This window comes from Brassica napus, chromosome C2 (genome assembly GCF_020379485.1).
Source record: "Brassica napus cultivar Da-Ae chromosome C2, Da-Ae, whole genome shotgun sequence".
Taxonomy (NCBI): Eukaryota; Viridiplantae; Streptophyta; class Magnoliopsida; order Brassicales; family Brassicaceae; genus Brassica; species Brassica napus.
In genome coordinates, this window is record NC_063445.1 from 3360745 (window position 1) to 3378927 (window position 18183).

The following is an 18183-nucleotide window of genomic DNA, read 5'->3' on the forward strand; positions in this document are numbered from 1 at the left end:
TTTAAGTGATTGGAACATACTAGATACCGTCCAGATTCGTTGAGCTGTTTCTTAGAAGAAGTGTAGAGGGCCCTTGTTAAGGCATGCCTAGCTTCCAACTATATTGAGAAGATCGTCCTGTTGTGTAACATTAGATTCAGTGATAAATATCTGTGGCCCAATGGAAATTTGTACATCAGATATTACTGCAACATCTAACCAGAGGGCTTCTATATAATGCTGAAAGGATACCTTCCAGTTATTATGCTTTAGCAGATATGCAGAGACATTGCATTTGATTCCAGCGTTTTTCTTCCATTCAAACGACGCCGTTTCAACCACGGAAATAAATTTAAAATATAGAAGAGAAAATGACACAAAGAACACCAAACAAAGTTTTCCTCCCCAAACTAGCACTCAGGATCAGAAATCACAAAAATAGGTTTCACTAAAGGGGTAATTTACCCTTATGCCCTCTTCTTTCAGTAATTAAAAAGAAAAATTTGAAATCAATTGTCGCCGTCCTCGTTTCATCGCTTCTTCTTATCCTCATCGCTGTCTTTCGTCGTCGTCGTCTCTCCGTCGTCGTCATCGTCGTCGTCTCTCCGTCGTCGTCTTCGCCTCTCCGTTGATCCGTCGTCGTCTCTCCGTTGATCCGTCGTCGTCTCTCCGTTTATTTATCGTCGTCGTCGTCGTTTCTCAATTGATCTGTCGTTTCTACGTCTATTCATCTCATTCTCTCTCTCGTGTGTCTGATTTGATTAAGGTTTGAATCATTTCATTTTGTTATACATTATTTAGTTTTTGTTATATATTATTCATTTGTTGATGAATTGAAGTTGATTTTGTAGAACAATGGAAGTTTTGTGCATCTGTGGACAATGGATCTCAAAAGAATATCTCCAGTGGGAGTTTCTTGTTGATTTGAAGAGGAATGCATCAATCATTTCCATAGAAGAAGATCTACTGTATGAAGATTTGATGAAAATTGTCTCTGAAGATTTTAGTGTTAAAGAGGAAGAAATCAGTTTGAGTTATGGTATTTCATTGGATATGAAATGTATTATTGAAAGTTTCCCCCCACTCTCGATAGGTAATACTCGTCAGCTCAGAACTTTCATTTCCAAGACTAGAGCATTTGATGGAACCTGTCGTTTGTGTGTTAAGGTTTGTATGATTTTTTTCTTCCTTAGACTTTTCAGGATATGCTTCATAATCAAGTATTATGCCTTACAGAACTACTCGACTTTTGCAGGTTAGTACTGATCCAGCTAGCTGTAACACTCAAGCTTCTGATACATTTGCTTCTCCTGTTCCATTGAATGCCAATCCAATGATTCTTTCTACTGTGCAGAGAGAAAAGCAGGTACATTGTCCCTAATTCCTTTTTTCTGTTTGTGTTTGCATGATATGCTTCATAATCAAGTATTATGCCTTACAGAATTACTTGACTTTTGCAGAGTCTTCTATATGAAGGTGTTTCTACAGTTCCTCTGAATGCTCTTCCGGATTTTAGTCCTGTCCATATTGGACTTTTGCAGGTTAGTACTGATCCAGCTAGCTGTAACACTCAAGCTTCTGATACATTTGCTTCTCCTGTTCCATTGAATGCCAATCCAATGATTCTTTCTACTGTGCAGAGAGAAAAACAGGTACATTGTCCCTAATTCCCTTTTTCTGTTTGTGTTTGCATGATATGCTTCATAATCAAGTATTATGCCTTACAGAACTACTCGACTTTTGCAGAGTCTTCTATATGAAGGTGTTTCTGCAGTTCCCCTGAATGCTCTTCCGAATTTTAGCCCTGTCCATATTGGACTTTCACCAACCACAAGAGGAGCTGGCGATATTAAGGTGAATAGCTATTTTAAGACAAAGAGAGAGTTGATGTTGAGGATGAAGAAATGGGCTTTAGAGTGGAAGTTTGAGTACAAGACTGTCTCTTCTAACAAGTCAAGAGTGCTTTTGAGTTGTGTTGATGAAAATTGCACGTGGAGGATGCGTGCTATCAAGCTACCTCTTTCAGATTTTTTCGTTGTTAAAAAGTATGTTCATGAGCATACATGCGATACAACACACAGGAAAGCCAACCACAGACAAGCATCTGCAAAGTTGTTGGGTTCTTTGATTTGCAGCAATTATGGAGAAAAAAAGGAAGGTCTCAAACCGAAACAGATCATTGAACAGGTCAGGATGCTGCATGGTGTTCACATCAATTACAAACAAGCTTGGAGAGTGAGAGAAGAAGCTCAGATTTTGGTTAGAGGGACTCCTGAAGACAGCTATTACAATTTGTCTAGGTGGTTGTATAAAATCACAGAAACAAACCCTGGTTCCTTGACTTATCAACATGTGGATGCTGCAGGAAAGTTCAAGTATGCATTTGTGGCTTTTGGTCCTTCGATAAGGGGATTCTCATTGATGAGGAGAGTTATTGCAGTAGATGGTACATTTCTGAAGGGAAAATTCAATGGGACTTTATTGGCAGCTTGTGCTCAAGATGGGAATTATCATCTATATCCTCTCGCCTTTGCAGTGGTTGACGCAGAAAATGGCGCCTCTTGGAAATGGTTCTTTAGAGGTTTGAGCCAGAAGATCCCGGACGCTTCGGATCTTGTTTTTGTATCAGACAGGGCTAACTCCATTTCTTCAGCGTTGGAGGATGTATATCCCTTATCTCACCATGGAATTTGCAGGATCCATCTGCTCCGCAACATCACTCCTACATATGCGAAGACTGGGTTGCTACCTCTGGTGGAAAGCGCTGCTGATGCCTATACGTGTCACGAGTTCTGGTTAATCTTCAAGGACATAAAGGATAAATGTCCTGAATTGGCTAAGTATCTGGAAGATTCTGATTTTAGGAAGTGGGCACGAAGCTATGCGCCTGCGAACAGGTATAATATCATGACTACCAACATTGCAGAGTCTCTCAATTCTATGTTGAGGATGCCTCGTGAGTTGCCCATTATCTCTCTCCTTGAAACTATCAGATTGACGATGACCACTTGGTTTTTTGAGCGACGCGAAGCGGCTGCGAAACATAAGCACCTGGTTACTCCAAAAGTTGTGCAGAAATTGGTATCTAGGTTAGGGGCCGCAATGTTGTTGAATGTGTATCAAGTTGATCGAAGCGAGTTTGAGGTGAAGAATGAAACAATGAAGTTTGTTGTTGACTTGGAGAAGCGGCATTGCACATGTAATGTTTTCGACATTGACAAGATCCCCTGCATCCATGCCATCGCTGCTGCTAAGCATATCAAGAGAGATGAAAACCTTTTTGTTGATGCTTCTCACTTGACAGAAACGTGGGCTAAAGCTTATGCTGAAAGCATACATCCTGGTGGAGAGTTGTCAACGTCCACCTATCCAGAGAATATTGATGAACTGTCTTGCCCACCTCCAGCTACCAAAAAGAAAAGTGGACGCCCTCCTACAAAGAGAAAGAGATCCGTTGGCGAGTTTGGGGTTCCTGGATCTAAATCTCAGTCCCACAAGTGCAGCAGATGTGGCACAGGAGGGCACAACAAGAGCACATGCGAGAGGCCTATAGGATGAAGTTCTACATTTTTATTGATTATTATTTGGATGTTGGCTATTTGATGGTTACATGATATGCACCAGACCATATACATTTTTTCTTTTGGAACCCTATCCCGAATAAGTATGATTTCTTCCAAATTTTGTAATATACAACATTATCTTTTGATCTCATTTCAATTCTTAGTTTAAACTTCTTTGCTAGAAAAAAACACAGTAATATTCAACTATTCTGGAATCCCATCCAGAAATACCGAGTTCCTTTCCAAGGTTTATAATACAACATTTTCTGTTAAGAATATTTATGTGGAAAAGTGTAACAGATGATTCTCCTCGGTCTAGCGGCTAAAACACTTATCTGTCGAAATTGTAATGCTTGACTCGACCCGGGTTCGATGCCCATACTAATCAGAGTTTTTTAAAAAAATTTAAGTTGAATAAAAATAAAAGAAATATATTACTTTACTTACAACATGTAATGACTGAAATCAACTTGGCCTAGTGGCTACTACCCCTTAATTCCCTCTTTCCTCCTAGTCATCTCCGGGTTCGAATCCTAGTAGATGTGTATATATATATTTTTTTCCCCCAAAATTTGCAAATCACATTATCAAATTTTCCAAATATGTAGATATTAATCCTTAGTTTTGATCTCATTTCATTTTTTTCTAGTTTAAGAAAGAAGCACACTAATATTCATGTATATTATTCATGCATACTTTGGAAGCCCATCCTGAACTATCAAAGATCTTTCCAATGTATTATACTATAAATTATATGGCTAAATTCAATTATGTGGAAGCAACTAACAGATGATTCTCCTCAGCCTAGCGGCTAAACCACCAAACCTATGATACCGAAACATTTGTTCGACCCGGGTTCGACTCTCCTACGAGTAATGGTTGATTTTCTTTTTTGTTCAAGCATATATCTCAGGAATCGAAGAGTCTCTTCCAAACGACATCGAGTTGCTTGAAGATATTATCAAAGCTGATGGAAAATTTGATTTTTGTAATATACAACCTAGGTTTTAATGCATTACTCTCCAAAACTCCAAATCACAATTTGAAATTTCCTTATTTTTTGTACTATACAATCTTATCTTTTGATCTCATTTCAATTTTAGTTCAAATTTCTTTGCTAGAAAGAAACACAGTAATATTCAACTATTCTGGAATCCCATCCTGAAACTCAGAGTTTCTTTCCAAAGTTTATAATATAACGTTTGCGGTTAAATTCATCTATGTGGACACTTATAACAGATGATTCACCTCAGCCTAGCGGCTACACCACCTATCTTTCCAAATCTGAAACACTTGTCCCGACCTAGTTTCGATACCCCTTGGAATCAGATTTTTTTTAAAAAATTATAGTTGAATACAGATAAAAGAAATATATTATGTTACTTACTTCACCTAACGATTGAAACACACTTAAATATGTTTATGTGGAAAAATCTACCAGATGATTCTCCTCGGCCTAGCGGCTAGACCACCTATCTTTCAAAACTTATACACTCGTCTCGACCTGGGTTCAATTCCCCTTGGAATCAGATTTTTTTTTTTTAACGGTTCCTTTCTAAAACAGACATCATTTATCTCAGTAACCGTTCAATAATCGAAAGGTTGCTTTCTAAACCATTTTATAGTAATCGAATGGTTACTTTTCGTTCTATATATACAAGGGAAGATATCAGATCTCTCTTTTACTGACTTTCATTTCTTCTGTGTTTATTCTTTTCTCATTCATTAAGTTTCAATGGAAGGGTCAAAGAAGATGATGAAGTGTCCCATAAAGGAGGTTTACGGATCTGATGCTTCCGATGGTTTCAACAAAGGAAAGGCGGAAACTGTGGAACGTTACAGGGCTCTTCTTCGTTTGTCCAACGAACACAGGCTATCTGAAATTGAATGGCATCAGGCAGCCAGCAAAGCAAATTCCATTGCTTCCCAAATCGAGTTGCTTGAAGAGATTATTAAGGCTAAAGGAAAATTTGACTTCACTGCTGAGTTGGAAAAACTCAAAGAAGAACTCATGGAAGCGGATGGAATGCTTGCTGATGTGAAGGTCAAAGTTCCTGATTGGTGTAAGCTTGAGGAAAAGTGGCTGTTGGATGAGTAATCTCATGTTATGATCTTCTCTTTTTTTATGTTTTAAAGCTTATGTTTTAAGAAACCACATTATGATTTGTTTTAAGAAACCACATTATGATTTATTTTAAGAAACCACATTATGAGTAATCTCATGTTATCATCTTCTTTTGTGTTGTGTTTCAGTCAAAACAAAACAAAAACACTGATTAAAATGTAGAGGATTAGTGGTCTTATATCTGGCTAATCTCGGTTTCATATTCGTTTCTGGAAAGCCATCCTGAATTTGACATAAAATGCGGTTAAATTCATTTATGTGGACACATATATCAGATGATTCACCTAAGCCTAGCACACTTTTATTCATCTTTCGAGAGTTCACGAGTTCAATCCAAATCGGATCACATTCTTTTTCATTTTTTTTGTAAACATTAAAGGAATTTGTTTTTGGAAAGCTATCCTGAATACCTAAAATGATATCCAGATTATATAAATCTATCGTCGGTGATTAAATAAATTCACATTTACACTGTTATCGAATATCCACCATAGCCTAGTGGCAAGCCCTTCTACTCTTAGTGTACCCTTATCACACAATAAGCCGTGTTCGATCCCCGTTGTGTATACTCACATTTTTTTCTGTTTTTAATTAAATATTCAAAAGTTAACGAGTTCAATTGACATCGGATCACATTCTTTTTCATTTTTTTTGTAAACTTTAAAGGAATTTGCTAGGCTATGGTGCATTTTGCTTTCTCACTCTTTTTCTGGAAACCCATCCTAAAAGTACCATAAGCATTTGACAATTCATCAAGACATCCTAAAAAATTTTCAATAACAATCTAAATGAAAAAAACGTTAGGGATAATTCATTACAAACTTAAACTTAAACGTTAGGGATAATTAACGTCAAAGTAGAAAAACAGAGTAAAAAACAGAACAAATATGACATTTTCACTTCCTTTGACCTTCCTGGAAATCTTTATCCATAAACTGGTCGAAGATCTCACAACATAGCTTGCTTCGTAAGTCCATCGCAGTTTCATCATTTATATTAGCCATGCTCTTCAATCCCAGTGACCTGCATTCCAGCATCTTCACAACAAAAATACCACAGTTGTATGGAAATTTTGTCTTTGGAAGCCCTTCTGCAAACTTAACTTGAAATGGACTGATATCTTCGAAATTAACCTCTTCACCAAGAAGTTCCATCTTTATGGCACTAATCAACACTGTCATAAATACCCAAAATTATACAATAAATTAATCACCAACAGACAACAAAATGAATATGTAAAAATGCATCACAAGCACAAGCAGCAAGAGACAAACTTTTATTTTCTAAATTAGCTAAAATTCTTTTTTCAGGATACGCATACTTTCACAATCCTATCCATAATCAATGTAACAATATAAATAAAACTGATTTTTCTACACTGAATGATAAAATTAATAAATCACAAAGAGTTTTTACCTGCCAGTTCTTGGATTTGATTAAGAGCACGTTTGATATTTGCTTTTGGAAGACCACAATGGAAGAGTGTGATTGTGTTATCAATCAATTGTATCTCCACCCCAATATAGTGATAGCTCAACTTATCTTCAATGACACCATATATAACATCAACATCTTCCAGCCATACCTTCTTTGGATGTATTAAACCTTTCACAAGTTCGCCTACACAGCCCTCCAATAACGTTTGTTTTTTCTTATGTGGCTTCCTGACAGATTCATAAGCGTACCCAACCACTTCTAAGAATCTGACTGGTACAAAGCATGCTGCTGGAAGATTGTTGTTGCGGAACCAAGCACCTTGCTCAACCCTCTTACAATTTAGCATTTCAAATGCAACATTTATGTGCTGCCAATGTAACAATATAGTTAGAAACTTCATATAGAACTGCTATAACATGGACATCTAACATAGCTCAACTCAACCTCTTCCTAAACATATGACACAATCAAATATCCACAAAGCATTATTACCACTCAATAAGAATCGAAACAGAGTTTGTAAATACAAAACTCAATCATATCCTTTTCCTAATCACATTGCATCATCCAGAACCACATTAATTATTAACATTAAATAAATAGAAGACAGAACAGAGTGTTGATTACCTCTTTGTTGAGATTCTTTTCTGCATCGTCCATTTTTTGAAAGAACTCTTTTTCAATTTCTCTTCCATTGATATAAAACGGTCTGTAGTTGATAAAATTAACTAGTATCAATCGAAACTTTTACAAAATAAATTAGGAATATTTATGCAAGGACAAAAAGTTGCTTACACACGATATATGCCCCGTAGATCCATCCAGTGTGCAAGCCTTGAAAACCGAGGAAATTCAGGTGTCACAAATGGATCAATTGGAAGGATTACCTCAGGTGTTACAGGCATAGGAGGGTTTCTAGGTCGTATTGGCCTCTTCTCTTCTCGCTGTAGAAAAGGAAGCAAATCTACTGGCTGAGCATTTGCTTTCTTCTTCTTCTTACAAGCGACAGCCTTCGCCTTCCCCTTTTTGAATGACAAAAATTCAGATACATTTATATCTTAATTCCTAGTATGATGTATAAATATTTCATACCTTTTTATCACCATCTCCTTCACTTGGATTCACACTCTGCGTCTGCTCTTCTTCTATCTGAAAAACAATACCGAGATATTAAACAAATGACATTATTTTTCAATTCAAGTTATCCAAGGCATTTGTTTTACCTTTTCTGTCATCTTCCAAACACCATCTACCCATTTTCTTGGTTTTCGCATCTCAGAATGGTTGAAGTGAATTTGTTCAGTAGAATTGTTCAAAGAGACAAAACACGTGCCATCAAACAAAATGACTTTAACTTTTCCAGCGCACCAGGCACCATTGTCGAACACCTCTACGTCATCCATTAGCTCATAACTTTTCTTCGCTCCAGGTCTCTCAGGTGGTGGTTGAGGACGTATTCTGTCAATTGATACACGTGTCTCAACACTCCTTTTCCTCTTCTTTTCGTCCAGAGACGGTGCGGAGTACTCAACTTTCACCATCTCAACCCCATCAACCAAATATGTTGCCAACACATTTCCTGGATACCATTTATGACAAGTATTGTCATCTTGTGATGAAATCTCCACATTTGCTCCGATCTCAAAGGTATTTTGAACTCTGCTTTCTACATCCTGTGATGGTTTAGATTCAAGGATATCCAGTCATTTTGATAGTTGCTTTATATTTATTAAAGGTTTTAAAATAAAAGTAATACCTTATTTTGCTCGTGAGTCTCCTGAATGTTTGGTGAAATGTTCTCATTCATAAGCTCGTGAGTCTCCTGAATTCAGGAATGGTTTCATGAACACGTACAAGGGCTTCCAAAAATTACTTGAAAAGTCCATTTTTTTAAAGAATGTACCTGTTGCGTCTGAATTGGAGTAAGGACTGGAGTCTCAATATTCTGTTGAGCTATTGGAGAACCAGGTGTCTCTTTCGTGATCTCATTCATAGGCTCTCGTGTATCCTGAAGTCAGGAATGGGATTATGAACACGTACAAGAACTTCCAAAAATTAATTGAAGTACAACCAAATTCATAATTTTATAAATACCAACAGTTTTCAAAATTATACTTGCCTCATTGTTAAGTTGTTCATCTGCTTGATCTGTATTGGCTTCACCTTGTCTGGAAGCCGTCTCATGAAATGGAGTTGTGTCAGTCTGTGCAAGTAGAACAAAAATTAGGAAGGCAATCCTAAATATGTATAACATCTTCCAAAATTACTTGACAACTCAAAAAAAAAACTGAATCAAGAACTAGATAAACATTAATTTTAATTTCCGAAAAAAAGTTACCTCATTGTTTGGAGTTTCATATGAAGTAACTCTTTGTAGTTTCTCTAGTTTTGTCACACGTTCTTTAATCTGTTTCCTGTCTTTTTCAATCAAACACAAACGATCGTTCATGATCCTTAAATTATCTCCCACCATCTCGCTGATTCTGTTGATCTTTGATTCCAAAGACTCCTCCTGATACGAAGAAGAAGCTTGACTCATCCCTCCATTCCCAAACAGTAAAGATGCTCTTCTTATTTGTTCATTAGCACCGTATAGGTCTACTGACATGTTTCGCCAATCTCTAATTTTAAACTTATAACCTCTCTTGGATAAATCGGCCATGTCATCCAGATCTTTATTAGCTTCGTCTTCCATGCAAACATCAGCTTCTGGATCATTAGGAATAGGAGGTAGGATGCATATGACCTTAAGCTGAAACCATAAAAATAATTAGCTTTTAAATGGAGAATCATAAGGCAAAACAGAAACAAGAAAAAAATAATGTAAAAACTTACATGATCTTTGATTTCAATTAGGAGAACATCTATCAGCTGTGGAGAAGCTATTTGAAGGTACTTCTCACACAAAAATATTGGGGTAGACGGTTGAACGCTCAGAATAGGAACCACTTGACTGAATGCATACTGTAGCAAAGGTACTGACTCAAGTATCCATATAAGAAATGCCATAGGGAATCCTTGCAAATCATAATTGTTTTTGTCGAGGCTTTTGTCGACAGCTCTCTGAAGTGATTTTAACAGCAAATTATAAGCTGTTCTCCCCCATGGGTATGTCATCAAGACATCCATATCCTGCGCTATTTTCACATAATCCAAAGTAAAAGTTGTGCCACCGTCGAGAAGGCTCTTCTGTAGTAGTATGCTCTCAATCAGGAGGAGCATTGCAAGGCAGAATCTCTCATCAGAAGCATCTTCTCTTGTGTTTCTGAGCTGCTTCTCCACGTCCTTTACTGTATGAGTACGCCCTTTTAGGAAGTCCCACTTAAATCTCTCGGTTTCCTCTCGTGGTTCTCTTGCTTCACCACTACATTTCAAACCAGTCACCATGTGGAATTCTCTTATAGAGAACCTCATTGGCTGAGCACCAAAATGGAACCAGGATTCGTGTCTCTTCACTGTCTTGATGCTTTTGGTGAGAACTGCGTGCACTATCTTAGCTGATAATTTCAAAGACCTCTCTCCAAGCTTGATCACCGGTCCCAAAAACGTCCCTCTTATTCTGTTGAACTCATCATTTCCTAGAATTTCCTTAACAGTTTTGATATAAGCAACTATCGAGTGTTGGTTTATCGATATCGTCTTCTCTGGCTCTGATCCAATCGGATATCTCAGCTCAGGCAGTGCTAGTCTTAATGGTAATGGATCTCCCATCTTGTTTCAGGAAGGGTTTCCTGAAACAATACAAATCCTTCCTGAAGTCTATATACATGCTTTCACATGAACTAGAATTCTACCAATCATATTAGGTTAAAACGAGCAAGTCTATACACAAGCAAAAACCAGGAGACCAATCTCTCAGAAAGAAAACACACATAAGGTTGAATCTGCAGGAAGGGTTTCCTGAAACAATACAAATCCTTCCTGAAGTCTATACACATGCTTTCACATGAACTAGAATTCTACCAATCATATTAGGTTAAAACGAGCAAGTCTATACACAAGCAAAAACCAGGAGACCAATCTCTCAGAAAGAAAACACACATAAGGTTGAATCTGCAGGAAGGGTTTCCTGAAACAATACAAATCCTTCCTGAAGTCTATACACATGCTTTCACATGAACTAGAATTCTACCAATCATATTAGGTTAAAACGAGCAAGCCTATACACAAGCAAAAACCAGGTGACCAATCCCTCAGAAAGAAAACACACATAAGGTTGAATCTGCAACATACCTTAAAGAGATAGAGCTCTAGAAATGGTTTTTCTCGGAGAATAGAGAGAGCTCGCGTAAAAGATTGAGAGAGAGAGAGTTCTGGAGATGGGTTTTCGTCGGAGATCGAGAGATATGGAGAAAACACACATAAGGTTGAATCTGCAGGAAGGGTTTCCTGAAACAATACAAATCCTTCCTGAAGTCTATACACATGCTTTCACATGAACTAGAATTCTACCAATCATATTAGGTTAAAACGAGCAAGTCTATACACAAGAAAAAACCAGGAGACCAATCTCTCAGAAAGAAAACACACATAAGGTTGAATCTGCAACATACCTTAAAGAGATAGAGCTCTAGAAATGGTTTTTCTCGGAGAATAGAGAGAGCTCGCGTAAAAGATCGAGAGAGAGAGAGTTTTGGAGATGGGTTTTCGTCGGAGATCGAGAGATATGGAGATGAGAGAGAGATTCGAGAGGCGGAGACGAGTGAGAATCGAGAAGTTTGAAACGGCGAGAGTGTTGAGACGGCAAGAGTTTTGTCTTTTTCCAATCGAAATGTATTGGTTTTGGAAACCTATCCTATATTAATTGGTTTAAGTATGCTTATGTAATATTCTTTAACAGATGATTCACTTCAGACCAGCGGTTAAACCGAGGCATTTCATAACACAAAAGTCTCTCTATCCCCGGGTTCGATAAGTGGTGGATTCAAAATCAATTTTAATTTTTTTTTTGTGTTACAGTTTGGAGTTAAATACAATTAAATGTAATCCATTAACAGATGATTCTTCTTTGCCTAGTGGCTAAAATCCCACACTATCCAAATACGCAAACTCTCTCCCTCTGGGTTCGATCCTTTTTGGATCTAAATTTTTTTTTTTTTTTTTGTCTGTAAACATCACAATTTTAAGCTTACAATTTTTTCTGGAAACCCATCCAGAAACATTATTTAACCTTCCAAGATATATGATACCCAAAAAAAATACTTGATATCCTTCCAATCTTTCTTATGTAACCAGACGCCAACAACATAACAAAATAAACAGTCATAACTAAAACCGAGTCTTAACTAAAACAAAAAATGTTTTGATGCATCATTCTCATTTCCCAAAGCTCTCATCCACAAATTGGTTGAAGATCTCACAAGACAAGGTTCTCCTTAGCTCCAATGCATTGTCATCATTAATCTTTGTCATGTCTCCTATCTTCAATGACTGGCACTCCAGAATCTTGACAAGAAATATCCCACAGTTGAAAGGATGTTTTGTCTTGGGTAAACCTTGTGCCTGCTCAACCTCAAATGGAATCATCTTCACTTTATCTACCTCATCACCAGAAGATTCCACCAGCAGATCAGAAATCAACACTGTCATATTTAAAAATCAATATCAAGATAGAATCAGTTGAATATTTCAAACCAAGAAACAGTTGAATACATCAAATACAAATTGTTTATACATACCTGCCAACTTTTTCACTTGAGGAATATCAATGTTGTTGCTTTCCTTTTGAAAACAATCATATACTGTGATTCTTTTCTTCTTCAAATGAATTTCCATCCCAATCCAGACATTGCTTTTTTTTCCAAGAGTAATCCCATACACAACATCAACATCTTCTCCCCATGTCTTCTCTGGATATACCTTCCCTCTTACAATATCTTTAAATAAATCGTTGAAAATCTTTTTACCTTTGACCTTTTCTTTCTTGTAAGCCAAATCATGAGAGAGCAAGCAATGCAAGAACTCCATAGGTAGGAAGCACGCCTTTGGAATCTTGTAGTTGTGGAACCAAGCAGCATTCTCATTTCTTCTGCAATTTAGCATTGCAAAGGCTCCATCAATGTGCTGCAAAAAAAAATGCAAACATTATCTATTTTGTTACTATCTAATTCCTGAAACTAAACAAATCCTTCCTGAATTTTTTTTAAAAAAAAAGCTCAAGGCAAGAACATATGTAAAGAAATTACCTCTTTCTTAAGGTCCTTTTTTGCATTTTCCATGCTTTGAAAGAAAGATTTCCTTATCTTATTATCATTGATTGATAGGGACCTGCAGTCGATTAAAGATTCAAAGGAATTACTAAACCTTTTATACATAAATATAAGAATATATAGACAAGGACAGAAACATGCTTACGTTTCATGCATGCCGGGCTTTAATGTCATCCAATTTTGAAGCCTTGAAAGCTTATGTTCCGCAGGAGTTGAAAACGGATCAACTGCAGGTATAATCTCAGGTATTACAGTTAAAGCCGGATTTCTGTCAGACTTGAATGGAGTTTTTGTGTCTCTAGATCGTTTAGGCACCCTCTCGCTCCTTCTTAGGAAAACATTATCCATTCCTGAATTTTGTGATGAGGCAGCAGCTTTCCTTTTCTTATCAGGCTTCACCTTTAATCAAACAATAGACACCAAGCAAAATATTATCAAATTTGTTGCAATCGGAATTTCTGGAAACCATTCCTGAAACTAAAATGTATGTATATCAAACAATTCACGTGAAGTATAATTCAAGTTATGATTTACCTTATCTGCCATCTTCCAGACTCCATCTTTCCATTCTCTATGAATTCGCAAATCTGAATGTTTGAATAGAATAGTTTCCATAGAAGTATAGAGACACACCGAGTATGTGTTATCACCAAGTACCATGCTAATTTGTCCGCTGCTCCAGCCATTGTTGTAAAAGACTTCTACCTTATCCATCATCTCAAAGGATTTTTGGTCACTAGTTGGTGTTGCAGGACGTATTTTGTCAGCCGTGATAGTATCCTGAAGTTTCTGAAGTCTATGTTGGTCTGCGAAGAGTGTCGTGTACTCAACTGTCAGCTCCTCTAGTCCTTCACACAGTTTAAGATCAACAACCTTTCCTGGATACCATATTTCGTCATCAGTAGACAAAATCTCAACCTCTGCGCCTATTTGAAAGTGAGCTAGAAGCCTGCTTACTTCAACCTATGAAAAATGAAGATTCAGTAACATCAGCGGTTTCAAATTGTTAGAATAATAATTAAAGATCAAATATACTCGATGCATACCTCGTTTGTTTCTGAAAAATCTATAGCACTTGTCTGAAGATGCTCTGTTTTCTGAGTAATAGGCGGTATCTTCGAAACATGCTCAGTAGTAGGTTCAGTAGTAGGCTCTGTGGAAACTAGCTCAGTAGTAGGTTCTGTAGTATCCTTGAGATTTTCTTCTGCTTGATTCTGCTCTGATGGTGTCTCATCGGATTGCTCTCCCTCACTTGTCTGAAGGTGCTGTGTTTGCTGAGTAAGAGGCTGTGTAAGAGGCTGTGTAAGAGGCTGTGTCTTCGAAACATCTGTGGAAACTAGCTCAGTTGTATGTTTTGTAGTATCCTTGAGATTTTCTTCTGCTTGATTCTTTCTGCTTGATTGTGTCTCCTCTCCCTCACTTAGAGAAAAATATTGGGTCGCAGTTTCTGTCTCACTCTATAAGACAAAAGTAAATGGTAAGAGTTAGTTGAATAGAAAAATATTACATAAACATTTTAAATATTTCTTCTTACCAAAGCATTCTTATTTTCTTCAATAACTAGTGCAATTAGTGAAGACAATGGAGAGGAAGGTGTGTGATGCACAGCATGTGTATCCTCCTGTAATAACAATAAAATAAAAGAGGTAGTTATGAAGAAGTTTCTACAATTTAAAATTCAAGTTGTACTTATGAAAGACATTTCTATGCTTACCTTTTTATTGTTTGCTGAAATGATCTCAGTCAATGGCTGTGTAGCCTCATACGTTCCCTCTGTTACCGTCTGCAAAAAAAACAAAAAAAGTCAGGAAGAGGATCAAAAACACGTACAAAAGCTTCCAAACATTACTTGAAATCTCCAAGATTTTTGAGCATTTACCTGCTGTTTCTGAATTGGAGTAAAAACTTGAGCCTCAATACTCTTTGGAGATATTGGAGAAGAAGGTGTCTCATTCATTTCCAGTGTTTCTTTTTGCAAAACTTGAGTCTGAGCAGCAGGTGACTCAATCACAATCTGCAAAAAATATCAGGAAAGACCATCATGAATACATTCAATTATAATTTCTAGAGTAAATATTACCTCATCATTTGTTTTTCCTTCTTCTTGATTAGCTTTGGGTGGCATCTCATCAGTAGAGGTTTGTGTTTCCCTCTGAGCAGCGGGTGACTCCCTTGTTAATTTCTCTCTCACAATCTGCAAAAAAATATCAGGAAAGGCCATCATGAATACATTCAACTATAATTTCTAGAATAAATATTACCTCATCATCTGGTTTTCCATCTTGATTAGGATTGGATGGCCTCTCAGCAGGTGACTCACTTGTTTCTTTCTGTCAAAAATCAGAAATGCCTTTATATGTAAAAAAAAATCACCCAAAACTAATTTGTAAACTCCAACTGTGAAAACAATATCATTGAGCATATACCTCTTTTGTCAGATTAGGAGAGAATACTTGAGTATCAAGGGCAGGAGTGTCATCATCTGATTCATTCATTGTCTCCTGCAAAAATCAAGAATGCATTCAAGAATATGTACAAAAGTTTCCAAATATTACTTCAAAACTCAACAATATTTATTGATTACATACCTCATGTGTCAAATTAGGCTGTTGAGACATTGGAGATAAAGGCGTCTCACTCGATGGTTGCGTGTAATCCTGCAAAAATCAGGAAGGCATTCAGGATTTTGTACAAGAATTTCCAAATATTTTCTTAAAATTTTTTGAGCATATACCTCATTTTGTTGAGACTTTGGAGATGCAGCTGATTCAATCATTGTCTCCTGCAAAAATCAGGAATGCATTCAAGAAGTACAAAAGCTTCCAAATATTACTTCAAAACTCAACAATATTTATTTGTTACATACCTCATGTGTCAAATTAGGCTGTTGAGACATTGGAGATAAAGGCGTCTCACTCGATGGTTGCGTGTGAGACATTGGAGATAAAGGTGTCCCACTGGATCGCTGTTTGTCAAATATTAGGAAGGCATTCAAGAATATGTACAAGATCTTCCAAAAAATACTTGAAAATGCAAATGTAAAAGAAGATGTTTTGAGAATTTACCTGTTGTGTCACGTTAGTGGGAAAAACATTGTTGTTTCCTTCCAACTCTGACACACGGGCTCTAAGATGCATGTTTTCTTCTTCCAGTAATGACATTCGATCCTTCATGCTCTTCAGATTCTCCTCCATTACCTCGATGATTCTGTTCACTTTTTCATTTACTGAATCCTCATCAATCGGAGTAGAAGCTTGGCCAGTCTCCTTATTTGCCATCATTTGAATAAGAGCATCCAATGTTTCAAATGTGTCTACACACCTATTTTCCCAGTCATCGGCTGTAAGCTTGTACCCTTTCTTTGTTACATCTTTCAGTGTTTCCAGCTCGTCACTATATTTGTCTTCAATGGAGATATCATCTTCTGGATCATGAGGAATAGAAGGTAGTATGCAATGGACCTTCAGCTGAGAGTATTTTAAAAAAGACCAATGAGAAACATATTAAAAAGAAGAAGCCAAATAAACTGAGAAACATATACTTGGAAAAGCTTACCTTTGTATCAGCTTCAACCTGTAAAACCCTATCAAGTGATGGATTCTCTACCTCAGTGTATTTTTCACACAAGTAAGTCGGCCCAGGAACCTCAACTGTTGGTACACACTTACTGAACTTATTCCTTAGCAAAGGAATCGACTCTAGTATCCAAAGAAGGAATACTAGAGGATAACCTTGCAACTCAAATTTGGATTTATTCTCCAAATGATTCGCGACAGCGTTTTGAATTGACTTCAGGAGCACAATGTAAGCCTCTTTCCCCCATGGATATGTCATATCCTGTGCATTTTTCGCATATTCCAAAGGAAAACTCCCTCCTTTGCTCTTCCGCAATAATATGCTCTCTACCAGGATGAGCATTGCGAGGCATACTCTCTCCTCAGAAGCATCTTCTCTTGTGTTTCTGAGCTGTTCCACCACGTCACTTAACTTATGACTACGCCCCTTTAGCAATTCCCAATTAAATCTATCGGTTTCCCTTCGTGGTCCTTCTAATGCACCACTACATTTCAAGCCTGTCATCATATGAAATTCTCTTATAGAGAACCTCATTGGCTGCGCACCGAAATGGAACCAGGCTTCATTCTCCTTGACAGAAACGATGCTTCTAGTGAGAATGGCGTAGACCATCTTTGCTGATAACTTCAATCCTCTCTCACTGAGCTTCATTATAGGTCCCAGAAATGATCCTCGGACTCTTATCATCTCATCTGGTTTTAGGATGCTGTCAACAATGGAGATATACTCTGAGCCGGAATATTGGTTGATTGCTGACTTTTGCTTTGGCTGTGAACCAATAGGATACTTCAGCTCTGGCAGTGCTAGTTTTAGAGGTACTGAATCTCCCATCTTGTTTCTATCCTGCGTAAACAAGGAAAAAAAATTTCAAACTTTTCTGGAAGGCTTTCCTGAAATAACACAACAAATGCTTCCTGAAATTATTATAAACACTAGACAGTTTCACAAGCAACAAAAGACTCATAAGCAAATTCAAGACTCTATCAAAAATATCAACATTCCTAATCAAAACAAGACTCCAAGCAAAAAAGTTTCAAAATGTGTTACCATACGAGTTTCAATATTCAACATTCAATAGATGCAGCAACAAATGCTTTCTGGAAATCTTCTAAAAACATTCAATAGATGCAGCAAGAGACAACAAACTTTTATTTTATAAATTTGTACAAACACACAGAAGGTTGAATCTGTAACATACCTCAAAGAGATGAATTATGCTCCAACAACTTTGTGTTCCCACAATTCAAAAGTCTTTTATTTGCTTCGCTGGTAATAAGAAAGAGTAACAAACAAA

The 18183-nt window shown here is 37.1% G+C and overlaps 4 protein-coding genes across 4 annotated transcripts; 1 reads left to right on the forward strand and 3 right to left on the reverse strand.

Moving 5' to 3' along the window:
* The first annotated feature begins 834 nt into the window (after positions 1 to 834).
* LOC125581765 lies at positions 835 to 3537 on the forward strand. The gene is made up of 4 exons (XM_048747736.1): positions 835 to 1018; positions 1073 to 1146; positions 1235 to 1345; positions 1726 to 3537. Exons 1-4 carry the CDS (start codon positions 835 to 837, stop codon positions 3535 to 3537), a joined length of 2181 nt encoding a protein of 726 aa, XP_048603693.1.
* Positions 3538 to 6924: 3387 nt separating this feature from the next.
* LOC125581298 lies at positions 6925 to 8100 on the reverse strand. Its single transcript, XM_048746443.1, has 3 exons — positions 7900 to 8100; positions 7732 to 7813; positions 6925 to 7471 (listed from the first exon to the last, which is right to left on the reverse strand). Exons 1-3 carry the CDS (start codon positions 8007 to 8009, stop codon positions 7067 to 7069), a joined length of 597 nt encoding a protein of 198 aa, XP_048602400.1. The 5' UTR covers positions 8010 to 8100; the 3' UTR covers positions 6925 to 7066.
* LOC125581766 lies at positions 8020 to 10815 on the reverse strand. Its single transcript, XM_048747737.1, has 9 exons — positions 9940 to 10815; positions 9443 to 9856; positions 9224 to 9307; positions 9008 to 9112; positions 8861 to 8926; positions 8328 to 8777; positions 8197 to 8253; positions 8105 to 8126; positions 8020 to 8048 (listed from the first exon to the last, which is right to left on the reverse strand). Exons 1-9 carry the CDS (start codon positions 10813 to 10815, stop codon positions 8020 to 8022), a joined length of 2103 nt encoding a protein of 700 aa, XP_048603694.1.
* Positions 10816 to 12287: 1472 nt separating this feature from the next.
* LOC106427832 lies at positions 12288 to 18143 on the reverse strand. Its single transcript, XM_048746442.1, has 17 exons — positions 18088 to 18143; positions 16869 to 17732; positions 16379 to 16780; positions 16180 to 16278; positions 16048 to 16095; positions 15902 to 15970; positions 15740 to 15814; positions 15575 to 15643; positions 15193 to 15327; positions 15028 to 15096; positions 14848 to 14934; positions 14360 to 14770; positions 13848 to 14276; positions 13459 to 13712; positions 13290 to 13371; positions 12783 to 13167; positions 12288 to 12686 (listed from the first exon to the last, which is right to left on the reverse strand). The coding sequence occupies exons 2-17, from the start codon at positions 17718 to 17720 to the stop codon at positions 12421 to 12423; spliced, it is 3732 nt and encodes a 1243-aa protein (XP_048602399.1). The 5' UTR covers positions 17721 to 17732; positions 18088 to 18143; the 3' UTR covers positions 12288 to 12420.
* Positions 18144 to 18183: the final 40 nt, after the last annotated feature.